This window comes from Urocampus carinirostris, chromosome 5, assembly GCF_059441175.1.
Source record: "Urocampus carinirostris isolate Australia breed hairy pipefish chromosome 5, RoL_Ucar_1.0, whole genome shotgun sequence".
Lineage (NCBI taxonomy): Eukaryota > Metazoa > Chordata > Actinopteri > Syngnathiformes > Syngnathidae > Urocampus > Urocampus carinirostris.
In genome coordinates, this window is record NC_142353.1 from 13,142,600 (window position 1) to 13,157,398 (window position 14,799).

At 39.8% G+C, this 14,799-nt stretch overlaps 1 protein-coding gene across 4 annotated transcripts; it reads left to right on the forward strand.

The window, feature by feature from the left end:
• On the forward strand, positions 1 to 13,903 carry trafd1 (TRAF-type zinc finger domain containing 1). 4 transcript variants are annotated; one of them, XM_088335802.1, is made up of 12 exons: positions 1 to 302; positions 946 to 994; positions 1,072 to 1,207; positions 1,369 to 1,422; positions 2,084 to 2,519; positions 5,833 to 6,099; positions 6,169 to 6,233; positions 6,705 to 6,956; positions 11,093 to 11,225; positions 12,576 to 12,792; positions 12,892 to 12,949; positions 13,185 to 13,903. In XM_088335802.1, the coding sequence occupies exons 2-12, from the start codon at positions 960 to 962 to the stop codon at positions 13,221 to 13,223; spliced, it is 1,692 nt and encodes a 563-aa protein (XP_088191928.1). In that variant the 5' UTR covers positions 1 to 302; positions 946 to 959; the 3' UTR covers positions 13,224 to 13,903. The 4 variants fall into 4 exon arrangements, with proteins under 4 accessions (XP_088191928.1, XP_088191927.1, XP_088191930.1 ...); XM_088335801.1 differs by lacking the exon at positions 1 to 302 and adding an exon at positions 309 to 737; XM_088335804.1 differs by lacking the exon at positions 1 to 302 and adding an exon at positions 309 to 737 and having other exon boundaries at positions 5,836 to 6,099.
• Positions 13,904 to 14,799: the final 896 nt, after the last annotated feature.

Consider the following 14,799-nt stretch of genomic DNA (forward strand, 5'->3'; position numbering starts at 1 on the left):
ACATATTTTGGGCTGCGATGTCACAATCTGTTTCGAGACTTAATTTCGGTATTGTAGAAAAATAAAACGGGGGCAAATGATTCTTATTCAACCAATCAATATACCGCCTTTCTTTTACCTTTGTTGTGCTTCAAAGGCATACATCTCTTTGATTTTACGGTTAAGTGCCGTACAAAAATGAATGTAACAAGTTTGAATTTAATAACGGTTCGACTGTGGGTTTTCTTCACAGAACAACGTTCCACTAAAACTGCGTCAGGACGCTACATTCAATATTATATCACACGTGGACCGCCTGGCAGGCAAGACTCGTGGCTGAGTAATTTCATGTAGAAATTGAATGATCGTGCTTGGGTTGTAGCTAATAGCCTGCGTCTGCGTATTTTCCCATCATTTTTATTTTATTTTTTCCCAAAGGCCGTTATTCTTTCGTGTTTGATTTAAGTGGGGATGGAAAGTTGATATATTATACTTATTCCAGCGGACAGGAATCTCATCATGCGGTTGTTTCTTGAAGACGATAGCCATGCTAGTTTGCTAGCAGCAAGTTAGTTAGCGTTAGCTTGGCGAAGCTTTATTAAAGACGGTTGCTAAGCTACATAGCCGCGTTGCAGTCGTCACTTGGAACGTCATTTATATTTTATGTGTGGTTTAAACACTCCGCCGGCTTAGGGGGAAGATGGTTCTTGTTCCTTGTTGGTGAAGCTCGCCTCTGTCTTCTAACATTAGCTAGCCGGGTAAGCAAAGGGAAAGAACTGTCAAACCCCGTCACGTTCTTATGTAAATGCCTTACTGACGTCTCTTACTCAATGGTATTTCTTCATGCGTTACACAGTACTGTGAAAATGAACACTGTTAATATGATTATGGAATGTCATCAAATTTCGATGTGATTTAGACCCTCTCAAAGAGAGGGCCCGTTAATGCATCTATTTTTAAATACAGGCTCCAGTAAGACCATGTCAGACGAAAATACGCAGTTTTGTGGCAATTGGTAAGTAATATCAACTAATAATTGAAATAGTTGGGGTAACTACGCTACATAGTTACTTATACTTTTTAAATTTGTAGCAAACATGACATTCCAGAAGCGAATTTCACCACCCATGAGATCCATTGTCGAAGAAACATCGCACTGTGTGAAGTCTGCCAGGAGCCGGTGCCACGCTCAGATCTGCAGGAGCACAAGCAGCAGGAGCATAGCCAAGTACAGTAATATGTTTTTAAAATGCTGCATCTGACGGCAACGTCTTAAATGATTCTTGATAGTTGCAACTTACACTTAAGGAGGACATTTGATTCAGGGGCGTGGGGGGGAATGAGCTCCACAAACGTACAAGTAAAAATATTATTCCTGTCATCAAACAGATTACATGCAAGTGTGGACTCAAGATAAACAAGAATCAAGTTGAAGATCACCAGGTATATGTTAATTCTAATTACACACACACACACATATATATATATATGTATATATGTGTGTGTGTGTGTGATACAGGTAAATGTTATGGGAACTGTGTGACTGAAAAGCTGTAGTGCAAAAGATGAGTTCTTGCCATCAAACCCCAACAGTGAGAAGTAAGAAAATGATGAAAAACGTTTGTAACAATCTATTTTAATTTTGGTTAAAATAAAAGCTACATCAACCTTAGTTTGTGTAATGGATGTTTTTCCACTAAAAAAACAATTTCTTGTATTATTTTAACACTTCTGGAAATTAAATTTAAGGTAGAAAACATACACAAATACTTCTAAATGTCTGGACTTGTATGTGACTAATATATACACACACACACACAGTAAATGGTTGTAATAGATAACTTAGTGCATCCTTATTTGCGTAACATTGCTTTCCTGTCTTCAAACGTCAAGGTGGCAACTTCAATGAAATCCTAGCTATGCATCAACTGAAGGAAGGAAGTATACATTTATTGATGCTAAAGAACTGTCACCTTGAAGCACTCATTTCTGTAAAATGTTTCAAGTATTAAAACGATTCATTTTACAATTATGTGAAATAATCCAAAAAGTGACCTTTACTACATTCAATTAGCATCTGTCTTGACAAATGTTCTTCCTGCAGGCCCTGGACTGCTCTCAAAGACTGGTGGCCTGCCAGTACTGTGAGCTGGAGATTGCCTTCAGTCAATCCAGAGAGCATGAAGATTATTGTGGCGCTCGCACCGAGCCCTGTCCGCAGTGCAAGTGCAATGTCATGTTTAGGGAAAAAGCCCTGCATCCAATGTTATGTGGGAGTCCTACACTTCTCCAAGAAAGGAACAACACCTTCTCGATTCGCAATCAGGCGGACCTGCAGCCTCCAGGGCCCTGGTTCGAAGGCCATTCCATCCGAAACACCCTAAGATCTGAAGAGCGAGGCCCCAAAGAAAACAATCTAAGTGCAGGAAAACATCAGGTCTTTCCTCGGGCATTTGAATCCACGTTGTTTAATACTTCAAAACAAGGAGGTGGCGGCGACTGGAAGAATATTGCCCCAAGGAATATGACGTCCAGCCGATGTAAGTTTAATCTTCTATATATTATGTCTAAATATGGACTGAATCTCAGTTTACTCATTAGTTATAGTTAGATGTGAGTAAAAGTGATATTGTAACACTCATTCATCACTAACCTACTAGTGATAATTGTGTTTATTTTTACATCACGGATCAGAGCATAGCAGAGTACTGCTGAAATCCAGGTATCTGTTACCCGACCTTATATAAAAATAGCATACTCTCTAACGCTAACCAATATGCTGGACTTTTCTCCATTTTATAATTTGGACCTATATATATTTTGATATATAAGTCTATACAGAAATTGATCCAAATTATTATAAAACATTGACAATCTTAAAATCTGCGCCCTTTATAATGATCTTTCCTGGGAAAATATTTGCTGTCAAACAGAAATACTCGTAGCTTGAGTGACTCCTTCTAGCCTAAATCAATTTTTGAGTATTCACTTTGAAAATAATTCACATATTTAAAGTGTTGCTTGCCTTCTAATAATTGAAAATAATAGTTGAATAAACATGGGATTTTAGGCCTCATAAAAGTTTTTATTTAGTAGGTGTTATACTCTCTTATCCACACGCTTTCTCAGTTCCACTACTACTCCAGTTCTGTCTTTCACAATTTCATTTCTCAATCTATCCAATCTTGTCACTCCTAACATACTCCTCAAACACTTCATCTCAAAAACCTTTAATGTGTTTAACATACTCCTCAAACACTTCATCTTAAAAACCTTTAATGTGTTTGAAGAGTATGTTAGGAGTGACAAGATTGGATTGGTAGAGAAATGAAATTGTGAGAGACAGAACTGGAGTAGTAGTGGAACTGAGCAAGCGTGTGGATAAGAGAGTACTCGGTTGGTCTGGACACATGGAGAGGATGGATGAGGAGCGAATGTTGAAGAGGATCTACAGAGCAGAAGTAAATGGAAGGAGACCAAGAGGAAGGCCGCGCTTGACATGGATGGATAGTGTTATGAGTGCTCTGCTGGAAAGATGTCTAAATATAATGGAAGCTCAAGCTCTTGTTGGTGATAGGAATGAGTGGAGAGGTGTTGTGAAAGGATAGGATGTTTGGACGCGTTCTAAGGGATGGGCAGGGCACCGTATGATGCGGCAGGGGTAGACCAGGGAAAGCTGTCGGGCCCTGCTGTTGAATCGAAGAGTGTGTTGTGTCACCCTGACCCGAGTGACGTGGCCGCTTTCTTGAGTCCTGCTTCATCTGGAGAGACGAAAGCATGACCAACTTGGGTGCCGAGGTGCTTAACTTGTCTGGGTGTTTGGGCATTTGCGTTGGCCATGGTCCAAAAAATTTTGCGTGTGTTTTTTTTTTTTTTTTTTTTTCATCTTTCATTTTTATTTTTTTTTTTTTCATTTATTTTTGTATGTGTTGTCTTGCTGTCGATCACCCCTCTCGAGGGATATTTTTTATGCCCTGCTCCCCCTACAAAGAATTGGTAAATATCCCTCCAAGAGGCTGGAATTGGTATGTACACACATCCACACATGGCAAAGTATTTGTATGATTATCTTTTCGATATTGGCGCATCCTTTTTAATGTCAGTAAGATTTGCGACTAATATTTAGCACATGAGTTGCTGTATTAACCGGGGCTTTTTCTCACTTTCTTGCGAAAGCCTTTTTCTCCAAATGAAAGGTAGAGCATGCTCATTTCAGGCGAAATGTTATTCTAGGTTATAGTTCAAAACGACGGCAGGAATTGAATTTGTGTAATTTCCAAAATGTTTCAATTATCAAAAAATGTTAAAAGCACATAACATTATCAAATAATGATTGCTATATCAAAGCATCTGCCCAGAATTTTGAACTTTTTTTATTTGTAGCCGCCCACTTTAGCCTGTGTCAACATTGCGACCTTTGTCGAGTGTGTTCAAGTACCTGCATGTTGACTGACTTGAGACCAATGTTAAATGAAACGCTGTTTAGGCATGCGAGAGCAGAAAAATGACAACTTTTCATGTGATTTGTATATAATAAATATAACGGTGACCAAGGGATTGCCCAACCAAAAGTGCATTGATCGGGTAAATTAGTAAAGGGCAACCTAAAGGAATTTTGTATAATTGTGAATATATTGGGGTAACTAACAGGATTGAAACTGAGTTACAAGGCCAGTTGGAGTTAAGCACAGGTATTTAATGGATATCACCTCCTGAAAAAAGAAAGTACTTGCTAGTGATCCCAAGAGCCAAGAAGAGATCCTCAGGTTCAAGAGCGTTCTTTATTAGGGCCCTGATTCAGTGGAATGCCCTTCCCCCTGAGATTCGATCTGCAACCTCAGTGGAACTGTTTAAATCTAGGCTTAAAACACACTTATATTCTATAGCATATGAATAACCTGTATTTTAGGGGATGGTCGGTGGTTTGCACTAATATGTGGTCTGTGCAGCCCTTTGAGACTCTTTGTGATTAAGGGCTATACAAATAAACATGACTTGACTTGCTATTGTTGTTATGAAATCACCTCATTTTTTTGGGGTCATTTTTGCTCGGTGCCGTTGACGCGTGCACCCAAAGTAATTGATACGTGTGTAACTGCAGTTCTTTTTAGGTAGTGCTTAAAGTAATCAACTTTCTGGGGGTGGCATATTTTTTTCTCAGATTGATTTTATACTGTTTCTTAAATCACTTGATGGTAGCAAGCAAACTCCTGTTCACAATTGGCAATTTTACTTTGATAGCTAACTGCTTGGTTTTGTACTTTTTGTTATTTTATTGCATTTTCTTGTGTTTAAAAATACCTTTTGAAGCAAATGTAGATCAAATTATGAATCATCCGTCATACACTAATAGATAGATAGATAGATACTTTATTCATCCCCGAAAGGAAATTCACATAAATGGGTTAAAAAAAATACGGGGACGAGCATGACTTTACCTTTGTCTACCACTATTCCCCCAGCCCCTTAATTCTTCCTTCCTCCTTCCCCCGGTGTTCCACACCGAACAGCTTTGCTAAAAGTAAGATACAAGCAGAAAGACGTGGTGGAAGAAAACATGACAAAATCTCTTTGAACTAAGTTGGCCACTGTTAACACATAATAGAGAAAATATTGAACTTTCAACTTTTTAAGAACACCTCAAACGATGCACGCCACCTTAAAAACATTGATAAACAAAGTAGGAGGCCTAAATTAATCAGCTACAATTTGGTAGTTCAAAGAACTACTGCTTAAGACGGTAGCAACACATTAAACCGCATTTTCAAATTGTTGCATTTCCACCGTGGCATTAAATATAATGGGTCAATTGCTGTTTGAGTAACTCTTCTTTCTTCTTTTTTTGTGTACTAGTAGCTGAACAGAACAACTTCTTGAGTCGCAGCAGTGCATGGCCACTCCAAGACGAGGATTCTTCAGGCCTAGACTACATGCTTGCCCTCAGCCTTCAAACTGATGGCGAGTCCATGGCTGGAGTGGGAGATGCCAGTCTGTGGAGCGACATCTGGGACCACACTAAGACGTCCAACACCTCGGTCGAACGTCAACTTGCCACCTCTAACAACAACCACCCAAATATCCCCTCTCGCACAAATGCCCTTCTGGACCGTGATCAAACTGGTAAAGTACCTTAAAAACGTCTACATACTTTGTAATTGCAGATGACAAGATGTTTAATATTTCTTCCAGACATCATGCTTCCCTGTGAGTTTTGTGAGGAGCTGTTCCCTGAAGAGGACCTCATTTTGCATCAGGTTTGGTATCATTTTAAAGCAGTCTACCAATGGATTGCGATTAACCACACATAGTTTGCTTTGTTTTAAGATATCAATATTTGAAAGAATGCTTATTAGTCTGCATACCTGCAAACAAATGTAAACAAATGCCCACCACTTTTCAATTATTTAAAATACCCCAATTATGATATACAGGCCACTCCCTAATTAGCTGCCATTCCGTTTTGGTTGACATTCAAGGGGTGTATGGGCATTCAATGTACTGCAATTTTGATCAGTGATATATTCTGAATGATCACCACTAATACCTTACTTAATTCCATGCATGTAATAGTCCGGTACACCTTTATATATGAGAATAATATCAGAAAATATTGTTTTGTGTGTGTGGGGGGGTTGTTCTGTGCCTTATAACCTGTTGCGCCTTACAGTGCGGAAAATATGCTACTAAACTTTCCACAAATTGTGACTTTAAATGTGACCTTTCAGACTGGCTGCAGCCCCGCGTCTGCGTTTGCGTCCTACAGCAAGCAGCCACCGTCCCCCCCAAGAGAGGCCAGACATCCTGCTGGAATGATGCGCAGCCTCCCGAACACACTGGCCTCCAACATCCCCACTTTCCCGGGATCCGTCTCGCCAGCTTCTTACAGCCCACCGGCCAGCCCACTAGAGGGCGACGTGGTGATTCCTTGTGAATTCTGTGGCGTTGCTCTGGAGGAAGCAATTGTCTTTCATCATCAGGTATGTCACTTGACAGGTCGGTTACACAACTCCAGACGATCAGCTTCCTGTCGTGTAAAAAACAAAAATGTCAGTGAACTACATTTTGACATTGGTTTCATTCTTTCTGATAATTGTAGGGACACTTTTTTGATATATTTTACAAATAACACATACCTGTCAGCCTCAGCCAAAACTTCCCTTGTTAATGGTTTCAATTTCCCTTATTAAGTGATAATAAATTTTACAAACACAAACCCGCCCCTATCGACTCAACAAGACTATGTAGAATAAAAACAAATTTTGTACCAGTTGCAGGCTCTTGATTTTGGACTTAGGGAGACCGGAGAGTAGTGCATTACAATAATCGAGACGAGAGGTAACAAACGCATGAATTATAATCCCCGCATCTGACTGAGACAGCATAGGACGAATTTTAGCAATGTTGCGAAGATGGAAAAAAGCCGTTCTATTAACCACGAGGGTCATAATATTTTTAACGTGCGTTTGAAAAGACAGATCGGAGTCAAATATGACACCTACATTTTTGAATGAGTTACTCTGGGTGATATTACGTTTGTCAATGTTCAAAGCAGTTTTTGAGAACAAGTCACGGCATATAAATGGACCAATAAATATAGTTGAGTGACACCTGCGTAGCAATGGAAACTGATATTACACTTGCGAATAATATCACTTAATGAATTTTACAGACTTTATCTCTGCAACATACTTTGATGCTAACTGAAACTGTCACAATTTTGTTAAATTTGCAACAAAGATGTCAGGGTGTCACTTCCCACTGTCTTACTATACTGAATAGTATGTAGCACCATCCTCCGTATGTATATACTTTCTGTACGTACATTTCTAATTCCATGGCTGAAAGTCTCTAACTGTGTCTATTAATGATAGGAAAGTAGAGCAACTTTGTAAATCTCTCATCAATAGAAAACGACCTTACCTTTTAATTCATATACGTGTGTTCAAAAGGATTCTGTAGGACTTAAAAAAAAAATACCGCGACAAAATAAATTCGTTATTAAAATATTGAACCTTTCTACACACTTGACCGAACCATGTGACGACTCCATGATGGACAGTAGTACTTGTTGTCCACTGTGGTTGAGGGCAGTAAACAGTAGACAACAAAAACAAAAAAGCTATACTATTCAACACCATTGGCAATGACTAGTTAAGCAAATGTTTTGCAGATGTCAGATATGTCGGCTGGCCTTATCGGAAAGCACAAAGAACGCTAATTAGAGAAATGCAGGATGGCATTAGAAATGCTTGCTAGCAAGCGATACAGTCCTCTTTCTGACATAGTCACACATCTAAACAAATCGTCCACTCTGCCCGACTTCAGTCCACACCTCTACCACTATATTGTAAATGTAATATTTGAGCATGTTGAAAATATTTCCTTTTGGGAAAGTACGTTTTCTCTTCTGTTGATAATTAGGCAGTTCATTTCGACGGAACACGCTTTATGTTAAAACATAACAGTTTTAAATACATGAGATTTTCTGAACATTACTGTTTTGTATCTCTGGGTAATCACAATAAAAGCAGCTCATTTACGTAGTAGGAAATAGCAACGGCAAGACACCAACATAGCTAGCACTAGCTAACCTATACTATTAAGTGTCTTTGATGTGGCTCGTACCTACTTAACATAGAATTGCTCAGAAATAAATCAAATGTCTCATCTCATCTCATTAGCTGCACCGCTTATCCTCAGTAGGGTCGCGGGGGTGCTGGAGCCCATCCCAGCAATCATCGGGCAGTGGGCATGGGACACCCTGAACTGGTTGCCAGCCGATCGCAGGGCACACGGGGACAGACAACTCACTCGCTCATTCACACCTAGGGACAATTTGGACCGGCCAATTCACCTGAAATGCATGTTTTTGGAATGTGGGAGGAAACCGGAGTGCCCGGAGAAAACCCACGCAAGCACGGGGAGATCATACAAACTCCGCACAGGAAGTCTGGAGCTGGATTTCAACCCACGCAGGAGGTTCCCATGACTTGAACTGTGCCGCACATGCGCTAACCACTGCGCCGCTGTGCTGCCATAAATCAAATGTACCATATTTTCCGCACTATAAGGCGCACCGGGTTATAGGGCGCACCCCGAAAAAATAGTTTTTGGTCCTATTTTTGACATACATAAGACGCACCGGATTATAAGGCGCTACAATGGGAACGTGGACAAAACAGTCAGATAGTTCAGTCCAACTTATTACCCCCTTAACATTCCCAAAGCTTGCAAAGACGCAAATACGTGTCGAGAACACGTGCGGATGCGGTGTCCGTAAGATGTCACTCAAATGCATCGTTCCATCATTCGGAAGGTTAAAGTCTTGGGATTCAATAAATGATAACCATTCCTTCGTATCTATTTTCTTTTTCGCTCGCAACTTTACTGTGCATATGACAATAAACACTTGGAATTGAGTTGAATTTAAAAATAGACACTGCATTCCATCCATTATCTGCACCGCTTATCACAGAAACATCGAGTTCAGTCTGAAACAAGATACAGGGATAATATAGAAAGCCGGAGTAGCTCACCGAAGTCGTTGTGTTCATAATAATGTGCAGGCAATGTCCTCTTATATCCGTGAGGGTAGTAAATCCAGGAGAATACAATATTTACAAATACAGAATAGAAAAAAATGCTTTCTCTATGCCGTCAGCCACATGCTATACGCATACGTATTTTCGGCCAATTGCAGGCTTTGTTTCGCTGTTTAAGCCAATGGCAGCCTGTAAATTATAAAAAGGATCCGCCTCTTGACCTCCGAATAACTTTAGCCAATAGTGATCGTTTCAACTGATGATTGACACGTCTTTTTCGGCCAATTGTAGGCTTTGTTTGCCGTTTGAGCCAATGGCAGTCTGTAAATGATAAAAAGGATCCGCCTCTTGACCTCCGAATAACTTTAGCCAATAGTGATCGATTCAACTGATGATTGACACGTCTTTTTCGGCCAATTGCAGGCTTTGTTTGCTGTTTGAGCCAATGGCAGTCTGTAAATGATAAAAAGGATCCGCCTCTTGACCTCCGAATAACTTTAGCCAATAGTGATCGATTCAAATAATAATAATAATAATAATAATTTCCTTGTATTGTCATTCTGTGTAACAATGTACACAGAACGAAATGTCGATTGCACCTGACCCGTTGTAGCCGATGCAGCCGCAGCCAACAGAGGGCGCCGCCAACCACTTTTTAAGTCTTAGGAATGACTCGGCCGGGGCGCGAACCACCGACCTCCCAGTCTCAAAGCGGGCGCCTTACCATCTAGGCTACTGATGATTGACACGTCTTTTTCGGCCAATTGCAGGCTTTGTTTGCCGTTTGAGCCAATGGCAGTCTGTAAATGATAAAAAGGATCCGCCTCTTGACCTCCGAATAACTTTAGCCAATAAAGATCAATTCAAATGATGATTGACACATTGGTTAGCCAATGAAACGCCGGTAAATAAATCCCAGCATCCACCGCGTACTACTTGGCGTTCGGGGGAAAATCGAGTCGGCGGCTGCAAGTTAGTTGGAAAACTTAATGTTGATCCATAAATAAGGCGCACTGTATTATAAGGCGCATGGTCAGCTTTTGAAAAAAATAAAGGCTTTTAGGTGCGCCTTATAGTGCGGAAAATACGGTACCTTGTAAAAAAATGTTTGCTCCAAATCTTAGAATACTTAAAGGCTTCTAGCCTGCCAGTGTTGTGCCTCCCTCTATTTGACTGCAGACAAATATTGCCGTCTTCTGTCATCATCAAAAGGGTTAAAATTCTAAATCAGGCTTAGAAGTTTAGCCATCGCACAGGAATTATTTACCATGGTAAAAAGCCGTGGTTATATTCTTCTATCATGGTTTTTGGTATTTATTTTAATTCAACTGCCGTGCGCTCAAGTGTTCTTATGCCGTCCATAATGGCTAGAGAAAACAACTTGACGTTGTGCGCAAAGGGTCATAATTTTTTTTTTTGCACTTTTAAAGAAAATTGCCATACGGCTTACATAATTAAAAAAGGTTGAAGAAGTGTATAAAGTGCAGGGGAAACGTATACGTTGACAGGTATGACAACAGCAAGTATAAAAACCCGAGGATGATGTTTTTTATGTCTCTTTTCACACACAGGACAAATGTGACATGCGCCCTCAAGCAACTTTTCCCCTAAACAACATAACAAAAGCTTCCATCAAAAAAACATCTCCCAAGGACGCATTTGGACGCACATCTCCAGATTTTCACAGGAGAATGAAGCAACAAGGTATAGTACTAGTGTTATCCAGTAGCCGCATTATTTATAATGGACATTAATTATGCATTCTAAACCAGTGGTCGACAACCTTTTTTGTACCACGGATCATTTTAATGTCGGACTATATTCTCACGGACGGGACCAATAATAACATTAGTAATAATAATAACAATAATAACTATAATAATAGAATTATTATTATTATTAAGATAAAATCCACTGTGTAATCACTAGACCACTCGGGCTCTAGATGTCATAAAAAAATGAATTAGATTTTGTCCCATCTGTTTTTACTCATTGTACCACTTTGTAGAACGTTGTTTTGGCTTAACTCTTTCCTATAGTGCGCCATCACAATGTATAATGTACTGTAGACCCTTGTTTTTTTTGGGCGGGGGTGCGTTCCACAAGTGTCCTGCGATAGTCGACACCGGCCAGTTAGAAACCTTTTATTTATCTATTTATTGTTCAATAATCCCAAGTTACAGGCTCAAGTATTCATTTAAAAAATAAAATGACTCTATAGAGGTTTATTTTTTTGTTTTTCCGTTTTCACAAGTAAGTTCTGTACATGGTTGAGGGAACCAACTGCCAAATTATTACTTTAATAATAATATTGCTGTTTTATTGCACAAGTCAAGTCAAATTTATTTGTATAGCCCTTAATCACAAAAAGTCTTAAAGGGTTGCACAGAGCACTTCTAAAACATCCCCTTATTTGAAACATAAAAAAACTCAACAACAAAAAAACAAACATGGATTTTTTAAATTATCAAACATTTTTTTAAAAGTGCCAGGAAGCGACTCGGGAGTGCCAAAGACACACATGTGGATCCAGGGTTTAGCGGGTTGAGGAGTTCAAATTTGTTGGCGATAGAAAGCATCTTCTGTTTAGCCATTCAGAATGCAGAGCACGATGCTTGGTCAAAAGCGCGTAGTAGTGAAACCGCAATACACCAAGGGATTACTGTAATGTCTTTTCCTTGGTCATCTACTCGCCTAGTGGTTAGGTTTCGGCGTTCTCATCGTAGTAACATTTGTTCAATTCCCGTTGCATCCTAAGCTGAGCAAATTAGGTTGACCGATCAATCATTGCCCATCTGCGTCGATATACTACTGTTAAACATGCCTATAACACACACCCAAATTTAACATTTTTTAAGTGGGAGAAAAAAATGTGCTCATTTATGGATAAATAGAGTACAAGCAAAAAATAAGGCATATTGTTTTTTTCTTTCTGTGCCGCCCGGTACCAAACGACCCACGGCTTGCTCCCAGTCCACAGCCCGGTGGTAGCCAACCACTGTTCAACCACTAAATGTTCTAGCCTCTGTAATTAGAGGTTTGTTTTGCCATCAGGTGACTTTTTGGATGGAGAACTTGGTTTGGAAGGAGACCCCCTACCAGGACAAAACCAAAGGGAGTGGCAGAGAGGATACATTGGGCGGCCGAGTCAGCGAAAAACTTCTAACTGTGAGGTTTCAGCACAGAACAAAGCTCAGCACGGCAGAGATGCAGAGGGGGCGCTGTCGTCTCTTTTAGACATTGACAAGCCAGGTTCTGACTTTCTGAAGGGGTATGTCACCTGTTAAATCCATCTTTACTTATCTGAAGTGTTTTGTACTGAACACAGTTAGTGAGGAGTAAGTTCTTTTTTTTTATATGTGTCAATCAGGCTGCATTCTACAGAGAACAAAGATGGAAGAGGAAACCGAAGGAATGTGTTAACAAAGGTATAGTTAAAACTTAATAATGAATTTGTTTGGAACAAAAACTGTTGCATGTGCAATGTGGCCAAGCTAATTCATAACGTACAATCACTCATCTTCATAGTAAATTTTCCCCTTTCATTGGGGAGGCTAAAACAGTTTACTTTCTTTCGAAGAGTGGATTTCCCCCTTAAGACTCGAGACCATTTTATGTGGAACTCACGTTTGTTTTTGTTTTTGACTTTGCTCCAATTCACAGCTCCCTAAGAAGCAGAACGAAAACCAGCAGGAAGAATAATGAGACTTGCATCGTGCGGCTAGAGAAGTTCATGTGCTCTCTGCTTTTCGTTCCTCTACATTTTTGAAAATCTTAAATATATTTGATAAGTGCCTGTGTCAGCAGCAACAACTATTTTACGCTTAACATTTCAAAGTGATCTGAGTTTATTATAAGAAATCCGCGTTTGTATGAGTTGAAATGAAAATTGTTCTCATTTGTATTCACCATCCTTAATTTGAATATTTCTTCATGTAACAAAGCACTCTTCAACTAGTGTGTTTTATACTGTTGAATATTCTTTAGTACTTAACAAAAATGTGATGAATTTCTTTGTATCCTTAAAAATATCACGCTGCGATTTCAGACGTCTCCAGTTTGGTCTTTTGCGTACATTTCATGTTCAGCCAAACTAATCATAAAAAAAAAGTTTTGTATGAAAACCAGCAATTGCTGTATCTTATGAATTCACGTGCCACACATGTCTGAAGATCTGGAGCAAATTGTCGATTCCCTGAGATGATCAAATCTCTGCAAAATATGTGATTGGTAAGAGAGGAGCAAGGGAATGATGAAATCTTCTGCTTTGGGGTTTGTACACGCATGTGGATGATCATTGTCCTTGTACTGCAACCACGTCGATGCGCTCATCTTTGTGAATCTCATGTGTTTTGTAACGTCAATAAATGTTCACAGCTTCAGTTTGATTTCTGTATTTGCTGTAAACCTCAAGAGATGAATAATAACTTCAAAAGAATGGAACAAATGCCAAACAAATATGCACATCTGGTTCACAACTTGATGTTTCAGAAATCCCCAATTTGGTGAACACCAATTAACGAAGAAAAAAAATGTTTGGTGACTGCTGTCGCCCTGATTTGGGTTGCTGAAAAATTTCAATAGTTGTGGTATGAGGGAAGGATTAATTTACTGGCAAACTGCATTATACTAGACACCATGATCGGCAAAAGTTTCATGTATGGGGGGGGGATCCCTTAACCTCACGGATTGTAGTTACACCATTTTCTGCTGTGTGTCTTGGTAAGTACAGCCTGGTGGCGCCCATCCCTCTCCAGGCCAACAATGTAAATGAAGCAAACACAAGGTCAAACGATAAGTCTTTGTGGCCACAATTAAAAACCTCTTTTGTTTATCTTTTCAGTAACCTTCAAAGACAAGAGGGAGTCAATTCCAGGGCTTACTCAATTTATATTTTAACAGAATCGTTTGTACTTCAATCGAGACCACAGTAAAATACATATCTATCCTGGTCATATCCCTCGAGAGGGGTGACCGACAGCAAGACAAACACATACACAAAGAAAATAAAAAGGAAAAAGTAGCAAAAAAAACAAACATTTTGGGACGATGGCCAACTCAAATGCCCAAACAAGTTAAGCACCCCTGCACCCAAGTTGGTTATGCTTTCGTCCCTCCAGATGATACGGGACGCAATATAGCGGCCATGTCACTCTGGTCAGGGTGACACAACAAACTCTTTTGTTCAACAGCTTGGCCTGAAAGCTTTCACTGGTTTACCCCTGTCGCATTATACAGGTGCCCTGCCCATCCCTTAGAACATGTCTAAACATCCCAC

Coding starts and splice junctions, on each gene's coding strand:
- trafd1 (XM_088335802.1), top strand. CDS start 960: ATGTCAGACGAAAATACGCAGTTTTGTGGCAATTG. Junction 11,226..12,575: donor CAGGAGAATGAAGCAACAAG/GTATAGTACTAG, acceptor TTTTGCCATCAG/GTGACTTTTTGGATGGAGAA. Junction 12,793..12,891: donor GGTTCTGACTTTCTGAAGGG/GTATGTCACCTG, acceptor TGTGTCAATCAG/GCTGCATTCTACAGAGAACA.